The sequence below is a fragment of the Leptonotus elevatus genome, chromosome 6, assembly GCF_054856555.1.
Source record: "Leptonotus elevatus isolate MCC_2025b chromosome 6, RoL_Lele_1.0, whole genome shotgun sequence".
Classification (NCBI taxonomy): Eukaryota; Metazoa; Chordata; class Actinopteri; order Syngnathiformes; family Syngnathidae; genus Leptonotus; species Leptonotus elevatus.
In genome coordinates this window covers 27,738,859-27,752,568 of record NC_141244.1, presented here as the reverse complement: position 1 = coordinate 27,752,568, position 13,710 = coordinate 27,738,859, and the positions used below count along the sequence as shown (strand labels likewise).

Here is a 13,710-nt window from a genome sequence, read left to right as displayed (position 1 = left end):
GAGCTATCCACCAATCATCAAGCTGGTTTGCTTAACAAAAGGCAGGCCCAAAAGTTGAGCTCTCCCTCTCCCCCTCCCTCCCTCTCTCTGCCCCGACATCATCTTTTGACTTTGACGGCGCAGCGGCACCAAGTCCAACCATGTCCGGCAAGCGGTCACCATGGGCGTGGCCCTCCGCTAACCGGTCCCAGTGGGAGGCCCCCACCTTCGGGGGAGCGGCTCGCTTCCGCGTGGGCGCGACGGCGCTGCTGTTTGCCGTGGCCGCCGCCGGCAACCTGGCGCTGATGGCCAGCGTGTGCGGCGGGCGAGGCCGCGGTCGTCCGACCTCTCGCCTGCGACCGCTCATGGTCAGCCTGGCATCGGCCGACCTGATGATGACCTTCGTGGTGATGCCCCTGGACGCAGCGTGGAACGTGACGGTGCAGTGGTACGGGGGCGACGCCCTGTGCAAGCTGCTCAGCTTCCTGAAGCTGCTGGCCATGTACGCCTCGGCCTCGGCGCTGGTGGTCATCGGCCTGGACCGCCATCGTGCCATCGTGCGACCGCTGCGCGCGCTCAGTGCCCGGCGCAGGAACAGACGCATGCTGGCTCTGGCTTGGGGCCTCAGTCTGCTGCTGGCCGCGCCGCAGGTTCGTGCTTTGAGTCGTCAGGCGACCCTAGCGTGGAAATGTAGCGGTTCGCGTAGCCCAGCCGGGATGGACGAGGGAGGCGCCGTTGTCGGGTGTTCCATGGGCGTGACCCCCAGATTGCAATGTTGCTGAAAGAATCCAAGTTGGCTGCTACATTTTGAAGAACAGCTCAAGCGTGGCGCAGAAACGTAAAAAAAAATCACCTTGGCAACATTTCTGCAGCTGGTGTTAGCGGTAGGGCAGTAAATCCCGGCTGGAATGTTCCGGAAATTGAATGAAGAAGACCACCTGCTGTTGGCTTGGGCCAACGCTGTCAGGGTGGGCGTGAATGGTTGAGGGATGGTGGACCCAAATGCGGGGAAGCAAGGCAGTGAGACAGGAAGCAAGCGCAATATGAGGAACTTTAATGAAATATCGGGAGAAAGGGGGACGGGACGGCACGGGACGGCACGGGACGGCACGGGACGGCACGGGACGGCACGGGACGGCACGGGACGGCACGGGACGGGACGGGACGGCACGGGACGGCACGGGACGGGACGGGACGGCACGGGACGGCACGGGACGGGACGGGACGGGACGGCACGGGACGGGACGGGACGGGACGGGACGGGACGGGACGGGACGGGATAACATAGGCAATGCACCCACACTGACTGGACAAACACAACAGACTAAATATACCAACACTAATGAGACACACCTGGGGAAGGGAAGACACACACAGGTGGACGTGGTTCGACATAACGAGACAAGGCAAGAAACCAGGAACACAAGACAAAAAACACCAACCACAGACAAAAACAGTCGTAACAAACCAAAAGCCAACCCCCACAGAAGCGAAACATGACACAACGCCACCATTTTGTTTCCACGAGGAAGGCGAGCAATGCTACGAGAAAGCTGACAACACACCAGCGCAATCATGTCATGTTTCCGTCATGTGACAATGTCATGTTTTGATGTGGTGCTCCCCGTTGCAGCTGTTTGTGTTTGGCGCGGTGGAGGCGAGCGAGGCGGGCGTGGCGTTCACTCAGTGCGCAACGCACGCCACTTTCAGCGTCCGCTGGCAGGAAACGCTCTACAACATGTTCCACTTCAGCACCTTGTACGTGCTGCCCCTGCTGGTGATGAGCTGCTGCTACGGCCGCATCATGCTGCACATCAACATGACGCACCTGAGGAACAAAGGTAATCGTGCCGCCTGCCTGGCAATACGCCAAGCACAGGTGGAGATAACCAGGGCAGGACTGGCACACACACACAAATCATCTCTGGCATTTTGACTTCGTACGCCGGCCCGGCCGAGTCCAAATCTTGCCTAACGTGTAGTTCTGCCATTGATGTTTATTGATGATGTTTCAGTTTGCTATCTATCATCGAAATGGATTAACGGACTGGTTTCTCTAAATTGCGGAGCAATCTCTTGAAGTCAAATGTAGGACAATAATAGGGTACAATTAAAAAGCGGCCCCAAATCAGGTCGGCCCAGCGGGCATCTGCCCTGCAGGCCGGAAGGCCAGCCCTGCAGATGACCCGGACCACAAAAAGTCACAACCCCGCCAGCAGTTTGCTGCTTCGAGCTGACGGTCAAGGCAAACTGCGGCAGGGGTTTGACTTTCTGCTTTGAACACCTCCGACGTCAGGCAACAAGACGCTTGCCTGTCGCATGCGACGCGCCGGAAGGCCTCTTCAGACCGCGCTCGCCGTCCACCTTCGCAATTGTTGCTCCGAGCAGGAGGATTTTTTCCCCTTCTTTGCTCCAAATCATGTCTGCTCTTCAGCTATGTGGCGGCAGGTTGAAATTTGCCGCTCAGGCAAGGACGGCGAAGCCCCGTCGGATCTGAATTGTGCCGCCCGCCGGCGTGTCGTCCTCATGCAGGCCAACTGCGTCGCAGCGGCAGCGACGGCATCTCCAAGGCCAGGATGAAGACTCTGAAGATGACGGTGGTCATCGTGCTGTCCTTCGTGGTGTGCTGGACGCCGTACTACTTGTTGGGGGTGTGGTACTGGTTCCAGCCTGAAGTGGTCCGCTTCACGCCCGAGTACGTCCACCACGGCCTCTTTCTCTTCGGGAACCTCAACACCTGCTGCGACCCGCTCATCTACGGCTTCTACACGCCTTCCTTCCGGGCCGACCTGGCCGCCTGCTGCCGCCCCGACCGGCGGGAACCGGCCGCCGCCGACTTCGGCCTCCCCGTAGCCCGCGTCCGGAAGGACAAGGAAGGACAAGGAACAGGAGACAGGGACGGAACGGGTCCTGGCGTTCCGCCGACGACTTGAGCTTGCCGAGCGTGAGCACGTCCGAGGAGAAAAGACGCCTTTCGGCAAGTGTCCTGTAGGTGGCGCCACGATAAGCCATCCATCCACCCGCGACCGATGCCAGAGTACATGCTTTTTTGCTATACCAGAATAAATGGTAAATTGACAGATGGAATTGCTGTGCCTGGGCCCAAAAATGTCTTTTCAGCCGCCGTACTTGCCGACCTACTGCGCATGCGCCATAGTTGGTGCAAGGGCCGCAAATAGAATCAGAATCACCTTCAACTCATTCACTCGCAGCCATTTTCACCAAAGCAACCCCCTTCGCTCCCGGCTGTTTTACTGGATTTGACTGATTTTGTGTTCTGTTGCTATAAAAACATGGAACCTACCAAAAGAAAGATTAGACTCTCCACTTTCATCTGGAAGAAAAAGTGCATTTGTATCTGTTTCCATTTTGCAGCAATTAGCATTAGAATATAGCTAAGTTTCAACATTATTCACAAATCTGTTTTTAAACAGTCGGGGCAAGAGCTTCTTAACAACATGGCCCTGGTTGATCTCTTATACTCTGCTGCCACCTGCTGGCCGCATTGCTTTCAGCGACCTCTTCAGGTCAGAGGCTGCATCAAAGCCTTCTGTATGCTCTAGCATAAAAAAAGATGTATTTATATATGTTTTAAACATATAAATACGTTTTTGGGACCATGGCAATATTTCAAATAGAAGGTTTTTAGACGTTTTGGGGAGCAAATGAGTTAAGCATGTCAAAACTAACAAGGATGTTGTCTGGGGCAGTCTGAGCTCCACTCGTCAGTAAGTGGAATGGCGCGAGTACGCTTGCTGTCGTGCCAAGCAAGACAGCTGTGCAAGCAAGACAGCTGTGCAAGCAAGACAGCTGTGCAAGCAGCGAGCAGTGCCGACCGAATCATCAAGTGAGGATCAAGTGGCCACTCGTGCACGTTTGACAGTACAATGGCACTTGTGCAAGGGATGCAGGTCATCGTCATACCTCTTCAAGTGACGTAGTAATAGTTGCAAAAGAAAACTTTGCATGTGCTACCGTCCTTGAGCCGAGTGCAGTGCAAGACTGTTCAACGCCACTTGTGCAAGTACGTAAGGATGTCCAGCTCCAATAAGCAGTCAGTAAAAACAACGATTCCATGCACTACTTTCTGGCTTGTTTTGCACTAATCGCCCACAGAAATGAGATTGTTTTATATGTTAAACAAGCCCCCAAATTGGGGTCATTTTGTACAAAACCAAAATGTTTCTTTTCTTTTTGGTACAAAGGAACCCAGAAAGTTCCATCAAATTGACCCAAGTAGTCCAATTTGAATTTGGAACCCACATTGGGTTGTTTTTGACTTGTGCTTTTCGAGTACTGCAACAATGTGCAGTGTGGGTTAAGAATGAACTGTTTCAGGAATTGATGGCAAGAAGCTAATTGGGCGAGGCGGGTTAGTGCATCTCAAAGCCAGACGGCGAGCTCCATCTCGCCGTCGTCGACTGGAAGCCCGAGGCCCAATTTTTACTTTACTGCACTTTTGAACTCCTTTGAAGCAGCAAAATTGCCAAAACACTACCCGGTGCCGCCATGTCGACCGCAAGTCGATGACATCACACGCGCTGTCCCCATCCTGCAATTTGCGCACGCTCTGCAACGCTACATGCACTTGTGCTACCTTATGAAGACCCACCATCGAGAGTCCATTGGGCCTAAAAAACAAAGTTATTATATTTCTTTCTGTTTCTTTTCTTTAATGTTAGTAATGAGGATGTTGTGTTGGTTAGGGGTGTCACAATTTTCCAGATAAATCATACTATCTGGAGTGACAGCGAAAGTTGGGGGTTGCACAAAATGTTTTCTTCTTCCTAGTGAACCCTAATGAGTATTTGGTGGTGAACGGCAAGAACAACAAAACCAGGATGCCGGCTCACTGTCTTGCGCACGTTGTTGTCGGATGGCTGTGGTTATCAAGCCAACTGGGAATTACTTTTCTACCGGTTAAAGGAAATCGTTTTTTCCCCTCAAATATTCAGTATTTGGTATTCTGCGCAGGTTTCGGCATGAACGAAAAAGTAAACCTCGTGTAAGTCGGTTGAGAAACGAGCAATCGATGTCAGTGCATTGGCCTTTGATAGGCCCACGTCGCCCCTCCCAACATGGCCGCCACGTCGGCACGTCGGTTGGCTGTGATGCTGCAGCGCGCCGGCAGGTGGCGTCCAACTGGCTGAACGGTCAACACAACCGGAAGCACCAACAAATAGAAGATGGCGGCCGGCGCGTAACGAGGAAAACGACGAAATCCTAACCCTAAACTCGTCCACTTTTCAGCCGACTGACGACTCTCAGCCCAAGTAAGACTTTGGTTGAAAAGGAGAAAGCTTTACCGACAACATTTCAGCTTCCACTGTCGGAAAACGTGCTTGCCGGCCAGCCGGCCGAATGACGTTGTTACCATGTGATTACAATACTGCACATTTCCAAGTGTAGCCCTTGGAAGATCTGCTGCTTGAACTTGAATTTCATTCACATGGTGGCCAAAAGAAGAAGAAGAAGAAATCCTACTTTGTGTGTGCACTGCTCTCATCACATCACGGCTTCAAATGAACATGAACACCAACATTGTTATTATGAAAATGAACGTGATGCGTTTCCTTCTCAACTACGCGACTTTTATCCACAGGACAGAAAATACCATCACTACTTTCAAATGACAATCGATATAAACGTATATCACGAACCGTAACCATTTCGTTTTGGATAAGAAATTGAAATATTTCCAGGAACATTTGTTTCATTCACTTGCACCCCCACAAAAATTGGTGAATTCAAATGTGTTCAAATGCTTTCGTTTTTTGTAATAAAATGGACACAAATTTTTTCCCAGTCCTGCTTTGGGTGATTTGTTGAAAAAGTGTCGGCACCCCTTCAACTTTTTCAAGTCACTTGTTCATCAGTGGCTGCTGAAGGTTGAACTTGTGACCATGGCAACGGTGGCGCGAAAACAGAAGCTTGCCTTTGATGCTCTTGCGTCGCCACGGCGTCCGCCTCCCTCGCCAACAAAGTCATCATTTTCCTGTTGTCGCACAGACGGACGGTAGGCGAGATGTCAGGACGCGGTCGCGGCCGGCGAGGCTCGGGGGCCGGCGCCGAGCGCGCTGCCACCAACAGAGGCGAACCTCTCCTGCTGTCCGTCCAGCAGCCCAGCGCCCTGTTTCCCGTGAGCCGCCGCCCCGTAGCGCGTCGCCGGAAATTGCCCGGCGGGCGCTCCCTTTCACCTTCGACCTTTCTTCTGTGTGGCGCAGGTCATGGAGCGCAAGCCCCTCCCCCTGGCGTGCGGCGAGGAGGCCGAGTACCTTTTGGCGCTCAAGCAGGAGTTCCGAGGCGCTATGAAGACGCGGCCGGGTTTCCTCCAGCCGCACGCGGGTCACAGGTCACACGCAGGTCAGCGACCTCGTATGTCCAGACAAATGTGAGATCCATGTTTTGATTTTCATCTGATATTCAGATGTGGAAAGATATTCGGACAAATATCTCAACTCCAGCGAGCAGACGGACGCGCTGAGCGACTGGATCACAGGTACACGCGCCCTCTCGGGACTCGGGTTGCAACTCGACTTTTCACAACATTTGGCCACAACGGGTGGCAGCATTTCGCTGAGTGGGAGACCGCCGGGGTGGACAAGACTAAGGCTGACGACAGTTTGGTAGTGAATTGTGGAGATGTTTGACACTTCAAACACCAGCGGATGTCAAAGTCCAGGCCCGCGGGCCGAAGCGCTGCTCACCACATGCTTTCATGGGGCCCGCCAGAGCTCCCCAAAATTCAGAAGCGTGCATGACCGGAAACTCCATTTCCCACAATGCATGGTGACTGTTACACGGCACCCCGCCACCAGATGGCAGTGTGCGCCATATCCACATGACACTTTTCAGCTACGTTCACACTGCAGGTCTTAATGCTCAATTCCGATTTTTGGCTGAATTAATCTCAGTCTGTCTGCTGTGTGGACGTAATGCGTCTTCAAAGTGATGCAGAAGAAGATACAACGTCACTCACAACGCTGTGTTTCCGGAATACGTATGGTCCAGCAGCGTCAGGGCCACGGACTTTTATAAGTCCGTCGTCGGGGCTCGTATTTTTACCATCTCATATCTTCAGAGGACGGAGTGATGCGGGAGCAGGTAGAAATAATATTTAGTGAAGTTGAGGCCAGCCTGTTCGAGCGCCTCATCTCACGGGACCTCTCCTTTACACTGCTTCATGGCATACGTCACTTCCCTCTTTCCCTATTCGTTACAAAGACAGAAGTCAATTTGAATGTCAACGCTCGCTGGCATGAGCTCAAAAACGAGGCAATGCGCTTGTTCTCATGGGAAATTTGGTCTTCCTTCAGGCATAACATTACTGCTTTTGTCCACATGGCGTCGCCATAATCAACGTAAACTGGAAGTTCCTTAGTGTTGCTTTAAAAGTATACGATGATTTGGCCAAACGTTGCGCAACAATACCAGCAAAAGTTCATCTCGCTGCAAAAAGGGCCCACACATGCTTCAGACGACGTTCCTTCACGTTGTGCTTTTTGCCAAAAAGATGACAGACAAAAAAGTTGGTCTCTCTCCCGAAACAGTCGAGCCTTGTGGCAAAATCAGCTCATCGCTTCCCATCTTCCATGGAACGAAAGCAGCACCGAGACGTTTTGGATGACATGAAGGAGGGAGGCCATCCTCTTGCTGCTTAGAACTCATTTTGCCTGCAAGAAATCACACCAATTCCCAACCAGCACTTCCAATTCAAAGAACCGACGCGGTGGTGACGGCGGCACGTCAACAGAGATGAGACAACCAGGTCCGGAAGCAACAGAGATGAGACAACCAGGTCCGGAAAGTCAAAACCCTGCCACACTTCGGCTTTAGCCGCAGGTGCTTCTCGTGAGAATGAGCCCGTTTACCTGCCGGTGGTAGCTAAACTCCGGCAGGCTTTGGACTCTGTGGACCTGGATTTGCCATCGCTGGCCCTCGTCCTCTTCGTGTTCGCCGCGTGAAAAAAAACAAGGACGCCATGAACGACTGGCATCCTTTGCCTTTTTTTTTCCCTTCATTTCAAGGCTTGACACACTTGAGGACAAGTGAGACGAGCAAACGCATCGGACGTCCTCCAAGGAAATTCCGCATGCTTCGTTCTTGCCAACAAATCAAAGGAATTTGTTTTTGATTCGAGACTCAAGCGAGCATTTCAGCGGCAGCGTTTGCCGACGAGCGCCACAAACAAATCGTGTTTTTTACACCTGAGAGTTTTTCTTCGGTGCGTGCGCACTTTCATTTTCCCAGGCTGCTTTGTTGATCTCCTCCAATGCCTCAACAAACAATCATCATTCGTCATGTCACTCACCAAAGTTTTTTTTTTTTGTCCAGACTGGAAGAGATTCCCAAAAGAAATCCGACTGTGTCTCAGGAGAACCCGGAAAAAAGGTCAGTGCGTACAAACACACGCACACACGCACACACACACACAGCAATTGTGCATGTTGAGCTGCAGTCAACTTTTTGGTCAACTTGAATCTGATTGCATTGACTCCCGGACGGGGAAACAGGTTGCACGAGTGCCTTTATGTTGTCATAAAAATAAAAAATAAAGTTGAACATGTATTTCTTTATTTGTACATAAGATGCTACACGTTTCCTAATGTACCACAGAATCGATATTTTGTTTAAAAATGAAATTTGTGTTAAAGGAGAAAACAATTGCCCTTTGTGTTTCCCCAAATATATAGTTTTTAAAAAGGACATTTTGCAGCTGTTTTCATAGCGCAATATTTTCTCTGACGGTTGTCGTCACTGTCGCAATCAAATATGGACCCGCGCTAACAAGTTGATCACGTTGTGGTTGGCGTCAGGAGCGCCGACGGCCGTGCCGGCGGCGACGAGAGCTCAGGCGGACCCGTGCAAGAAAGAAGGCAAGGACGCGCTGGGCAAACTGGAGGTGAGCCAGCAAAACACAAGACGCCAAATGCACTCAACAACACGCACGCTTGTCGCAAAGACGCTGGCCACCGAGGAGCAGCGCAGCTCCGACGACGAGGAGGAGGAGGAGGAGAAGAAGAAGAAGGAGGACGATCAGGAGGCGGACGAGGAGTACGACGAGGAAGAGCTGGAGGAAGTGAGCGCACGCGCGCGCGCACGCAGGCGGGCAAATACAAAGGTGTTTTATTTTGAAAGGTCACCGTGCGTTTGTGGCAGGAGACGGATTACATCATGTCCTACTTCGACAACGGCGAAGACTTTGGCGCCGAAAGCGACGACAACATGGACGAAGCCGTTTACTGAAACCTTTGTGCTGTTGCCATGGCGACACTCGGACCAGACCACTCAAGGTTTTTTTTATTCCTTTTCATGTTAAATGTTGACTTTTTACTCAAATGTTTCAAATACAGCCTCATACAAAAAATCTTTTGTTGAAATTTCAAATTAGCGTTAACTTGACTTGCGCGCGCTCCAACTTGCGCTTTTGACTTACGAGCCGAGCCCTCGGTTGGCCCATTTTGCTACTTTGCTAAACTCAAAATTGGCGATGGGAGCGAGCTTCAGATGCGCCGCCTGAGCCGAGTGAGCGATGAAGGCACTGTGATGCTCGCGCACGTGGGCAAGGAGAGCCACGCGCGCTCTTTATTCCACAGGACAAAAGCAAACTAAATGAAAACACTGGCAAGGAACTTGCGAAGGGAAGCTCCCACATGGCCAATCAGCTCCTGGCATCACTCAGTAGGCCACGCCCCTTGAAAGCACACATGCACGACACTTTTGGTTTGGGTTTTTACTGACTCGGGTTCTCGACTGGGCAGGTTGCGGTGGAAAGACATTTGGCGCCGATATTCTTGCTCCAATATTTTGGATTTTTTTTTCTTCTGGTTGTTTGATTTTGGAGTGGAAAGCGGAAATGAAAAGTTTATCAGCGTTTTTTGGGGGTTTGTCTAAAAATGCAATTGACCATCTGCGATTCCTTCCTTCCTTTTCCGGAGCGCTTCTTCTGGCGACGGGCCGCGGGCGTCTTGGGGCGAGAGGCGGGGCCACCCGGAACCGCTCGCTAACGACAAACATGCATTTGCGGAGAAAAGCCGCGCTGGCACGCACGGGCGAGGACAACATGCTAGCACACAGGAAGGCGGGAGCCCGGATTTGAACCCGCAAGCTCTCTGAAAAGTGAGGCGGACTTGCTAAAGCCCCTGATGCGTTTGAGTGGCCGTCAACGCTTTTATTTTGCATGCTGGTAAATGATGAGCTGATCTTTTCTTGTGGTCAATGAGGCGCCATCTTGCTGAACTTGTCGTGGAGGGCGTGCGCGCTGATGGGGGGCCGGCCGGCGTCCAGGGGGCAGCCCTCCACCAGGCTGTTGGCGGGCGTGGGCGGCACCCGGCCCTCCTCGCCGTCGTCCTCGCTGTCGTCGTGGCCGTCGTGGTGGCCGTCGCGCGCCCTCACAAAGTCTTTGAGCAGCGGCAGAAGCTTCTTGCGCGACGCCAACGCGTTTCCTGAAGGGCGCACGCATTTAAAAGTGGACAAAAAGTCCAAAACTTACCGGGACAAATGTGTGTTTTTGAAGACTAAAAGTTTGAATGGATTTGTTTTGTGAACGTCAAAGTGATGAAAACGTCTGCAATTGTCTTCAACGGATTTTTGGGGGTGTGGCTAAAATGGTGCCGCGTGACACCCTTTGGCATCTGGCAGGCGCGCGTCTCACCTTGGTGATAGGCCGCCACGTCGGCATGGGGGCTGCTGATTGGCCGCAGGTCGAGGGCGGGGTCGCCTGCCTGCTCCAGGAAGTGGCTGACCTGTCATGGGAAGTGACGAAAGAGGTCATGAGAGAGGTCGTGAAAGAGGTGCCCGTGTCAAGGCATTAGCCGCGCTGCCTAAGCAAGATGATGAACAAAGAGCAAAGGTGCCTGCAACACTTTCAGATGACAAAGATGACGTGTCGTTTTGGAGTGGCTCTAATTTGGACGTCAAGTCCTCGTTAGCTGGCAGTCGGTGTGTGTTTTTTTTGTTGCCGCCGCCGCCGCCGCCGTCCTTCCGACAAGCAAACAAATTTGTCTACTGGATGAAGGAAAGTTTGCCTCCCGTTTGCTCTGCCGTCATCTTGCGCATTTGGCAGCTGCGCTGACACATGCGTAGTGTACCTGTTCCCTGCAGGGGGCGCTGTGACTGAAAAGTGCCAGCTCTCTGATTGGCCGCTTGTCCTCGGTGAAGGAGATGCTCATCAACACCAACACGTCCAAAGCCAACTTGCGGCAGAAGCCGGAAAGCTCTGCCTCCAGCTCCGCCCTCTGCAGGAAGGCCTGACACGCGCGTGCCAACACACACACACACACACACACACACACACACACACACTCAGTATCCTCACCACAGGTGAGTTAGCCCCGCTCGTGTGAGAAAGCACCGACCGACCTCTAGCGGCAGGAAGAGTACGCAGATGGCCATGGACAAACTTCCTTTCAGCATCTTCATGTCCTTCACCAACATCTGCTCCGTATTGAGGCCTGAAAACCATGACATGGTCACGCGTGACGAAAGAGGCGACGGGCGAGGGCGGGGCCGGCTCACCTGACACGTCAAACTTGGCGTTGTGCAGGGCCTGGAAGAGAGCGGCGCGCGGTGGCAGGGAGGGGAAGCGTGCCTCCAGGGCGGCGGCATACTGGCTGTCTTTGGGCGTCACTTTGCCCGCCGCGGGCGCCATGTTGACGCAGTCGGTCAGGATAGTCGCTAAGCGACACGGTGGACGCTTATCACTCACGAGCGAGAGGATGGGTGGTTTGGGGCTTGAGGGCCGCTTACCGTAGAGAAGCTGCGCCAGCTGGCGGTCCAGGACCTGCGGCGCCTTCTGGATGAGGCGCTCGGTCACCAGGGTGGCGCAGGAGCCCACCGTCTCCACGGTAACGGGACAGGAGGGACAAGGCGCTCGCTCCAGCGCGTGATGGTCGATCACCTCCACCACCGCCCCCTCAAGGTCGGCATCGGAACTGCGAGGGCAGACGCCTGACATGTCGCCACACCGACCCGATAGACTGCTTGCAGCTTTTGGCGTGTACTTGCAGGACTCGCGCGCACCGTCGGAGCGGCAATCGCCGTTCATCATTGCTGCTTTGTACCTGGGAAGGACGTTGTGGTCGACGAGCGTGAGGCGCAGGCGACCCGCCCGCCGCAGCGCCTCCAAGTCCAGCTGATCCCGGAAGAGCAGCAAGTCCGGAGACAGGCCGGCCTGGTGCAGCAGGAACACGTTGTCCGACCGGAGCGCCAGCTCATCCCGCCGGATGTTGAGCAGCGGCACGCTGAGCGCCGATTCGTCGCCGCACGTCTGCCCAGAAAAGGACGCCGCTCAGTCACGTGGCATGCGTTTCCGCCGACGACGGGCCTCACCTTGGACAGGAAGTAGGCGTACGCTAACGAGGACACCATGGAGTCCAGGTCGCACGCCTCGTTTCCCAGAACCACGTGGAGCGGACGGCCCGACAGCAGCTCGGCGCTTGCCTGGGGGAAGGAAGGACATCCCGTAAACAACATCCGATAGCTGGCATCCAACGTCATCCCACTTTCAACATCCAGCATCCATCGGCTGCCATCCGACGGGCGACACCCACATATAAGCGTGCGTTACGGCAATGCACGTGCAGCTTTCAAGCTGTCTCTGATGTGATTGATTGACAGCTGCCACACGTGACTGACCGGCCATTAATTTTTAGCGATTTGGGCTCACTCACACCATATGATATCAATCATTCATATGCAAGTGACAGCCTGTGTCCAAATTCTCAAGGCTGGGTCGTCCGAAGGCCGAATTTGTCGGCTGCATGACGTCATTCCTGGCGCGACTCGACAACACGCACAGACTTACACATGAATGGAGTGTCGGTCAATGCGCTGCCGACGAGCAGCATTAACAAACCATTCTTATGCAAGTCGAGTCGCGCCGGGAGTGACGTCATGCAGCCGACAAATTCGGCCTTCGGACGACCCAGCCTTGAGAATTTGGACACAGGCAGTCTGCGCTCACTCATGACTCGATTCACGCAGCTCCAAAATCGTGTAATCTCGCGTGATTTGGACAAACTCGCGTTCGCATTGCTAATGCACGAGTGCCATCTAGAGGGCGAAGTGTAAATCTTCCACACTTTCAATGACCGCTCACACGAGCGTGTGCGTGTACGTGTACGTGCTACCTTGACGGCTGCGTGGCAAGTGGAGAGAAAGTCGTCCATGGTTCACGCACGGCTCGGGTGCAGTAATCGAATGTGTGTGCGTGTGTCGCGTAAGCGTCCACACTCGCTCAATGACCAAAAAGTGACGAGCGTGTGAAAGGTCACGTTGCCTTCACGGTCCTCTCCCAATCGGAATCTTTTCTTTCGTCTTCTGTTGAGTCATAGCAGCTCCATATTTGACATTCGTCTGAGCCAATAGTGTGTGTATTATGCTTGTAAGCAAGCGTTGGCTGCAAATAACCCTGTTCGTCGTTAGGCGCGATGGCGACGTCATCAAGATGCGACAGCGTTGTGCTCAAAGCTGGACTTGTAAAAAACAAAAAAAGACCGTCGGTTCGGAGTTTTTGTTAACGTGCTCTTGAAGAGTGACTTTAGAATCAAACAAATAAAAAGCCCACACAGTTTCTAATGCCACACGTGTCGTTTGTTGAGCAATACACGTGTCGCCGGCTTTCCATCTGGATGTTTGTAAACGACCTTGTTTTCATCTGTTCTTTTCATGTATGCAAACACACTGACGTCATGATACGCAAATATTCTCACTTTTTGGTCGTCTGTACGG

The 13,710-nt window shown here is 53.1% G+C and overlaps 3 protein-coding genes across 7 annotated transcripts; 2 read left to right on the top strand and 1 right to left on the bottom strand.

Moving 5' to 3' along the window:
* Positions 1-329: 329 nt before the first annotated feature.
* Positions 330-2,912, top strand: LOC147173093 (gonadotropin-releasing hormone II receptor-like). The gene is made up of 3 exons (XM_086077912.1): positions 330-629; positions 1,613-1,820; positions 2,512-2,912. Exons 1-3 carry the CDS (start codon positions 345-347, stop codon positions 2,910-2,912), a joined length of 894 nt encoding a protein of 297 aa, XP_085934038.1. The 5' UTR covers positions 330-344.
* A 2,225-nt stretch (positions 2,913-5,137) lies between these two features.
* Positions 5,138-12,697, top strand: LOC147173092 (DNA-directed RNA polymerase III subunit RPC7-like). Of its 2 annotated transcripts, XM_086078479.1 has the most exons (8): positions 5,138-5,252; positions 5,989-6,118; positions 6,204-6,342; positions 6,407-6,478; positions 8,314-8,370; positions 8,796-8,881; positions 8,942-9,058; positions 9,139-9,362. In XM_086078479.1, exons 2-8 carry the CDS (start codon positions 6,005-6,007, stop codon positions 9,223-9,225), a joined length of 672 nt encoding a protein of 223 aa, XP_085934605.1. In that variant the 5' UTR covers positions 5,138-5,252; positions 5,989-6,004; the 3' UTR covers positions 9,226-9,362. The 2 variants fall into 2 exon arrangements, with proteins under 2 accessions (XP_085934605.1, XP_085934606.1); XM_086078480.1 differs by having other exon boundaries at positions 5,166-5,252; positions 8,942-12,697.
* prune1 (prune exopolyphosphatase 1) lies at positions 10,136-13,425 on the bottom strand. Of its 4 annotated transcripts, none has more exons than XM_086078456.1 (9): positions 13,110-13,425; positions 12,310-12,420; positions 12,042-12,247; positions 11,728-11,912; positions 11,497-11,655; positions 11,341-11,432; positions 11,070-11,228; positions 10,634-10,724; positions 10,136-10,424 (listed from the first exon to the last, which is right to left on the bottom strand). In XM_086078456.1, the coding sequence occupies exons 1-9, from the start codon at positions 13,146-13,148 to the stop codon at positions 10,195-10,197; spliced, it is 1,272 nt and encodes a 423-aa protein (XP_085934582.1). In that variant the 5' UTR covers positions 13,149-13,425; the 3' UTR covers positions 10,136-10,194. The 4 variants fall into 4 exon arrangements, with proteins under 4 accessions (XP_085934582.1, XP_085934583.1, XP_085934584.1 ...); XM_086078457.1 differs by lacking the exon at positions 13,110-13,425 and adding an exon at positions 12,785-12,908; XM_086078458.1 differs by lacking the exon at positions 13,110-13,425 and adding an exon at positions 12,531-12,755.
* Between the last annotated feature and the right edge of the window lie 285 nt (positions 13,426-13,710).

Excerpts from the sequence above, each read along its gene's own strand:
- prune1 (XM_086078455.1), bottom strand. The coding sequence starts at position 12,498 with ATGCTGGATGTTGAAAGTGGGATGACGTTGGATGCCAGCTATCGGATG. Across the intron at positions 11,913-12,041 it reads GACCACAACGTCCTTCCCAG|TTCCGATGCCGACCTTGAGG; the intron begins GTACAAAGCAGC and ends CTGCCCTCGCAG. Across the intron at positions 11,656-11,727 it reads GCTGGCGCAGCTTCTCTACG|CGACTATCCTGACCGACTGC; the intron begins GTAAGCGGCCCT and ends CGTGTCGCTTAG.
- LOC147173092 (XM_086078480.1), top strand. The coding sequence starts at position 6,005 with ATGTCAGGACGCGGTCGCGGCCGGCGAGGCTCGGGGGCCGGCGCCGAG. Across the intron at positions 6,119-6,203 it reads AGCCCAGCGCCCTGTTTCCC|GTCATGGAGCGCAAGCCCCT; the intron begins GTGAGCCGCCGC and ends TGTGTGGCGCAG. Across the intron at positions 6,479-8,313 it reads GCTGAGCGACTGGATCACAG|ACTGGAAGAGATTCCCAAAA; the intron begins GTACACGCGCCC and ends TTTTTTGTCCAG.
- LOC147173093 (XM_086077912.1), top strand. The coding sequence starts at position 345 with ATGGTCAGCCTGGCATCGGCCGACCTGATGATGACCTTCGTGGTGATG. Across the intron at positions 630-1,612 it reads TGCTGCTGGCCGCGCCGCAG|CTGTTTGTGTTTGGCGCGGT; the intron begins GTTCGTGCTTTG and ends TCCCCGTTGCAG. Across the intron at positions 1,821-2,511 it reads GACGCACCTGAGGAACAAAG|GCCAACTGCGTCGCAGCGGC; the intron begins GTAATCGTGCCG and ends GTCCTCATGCAG.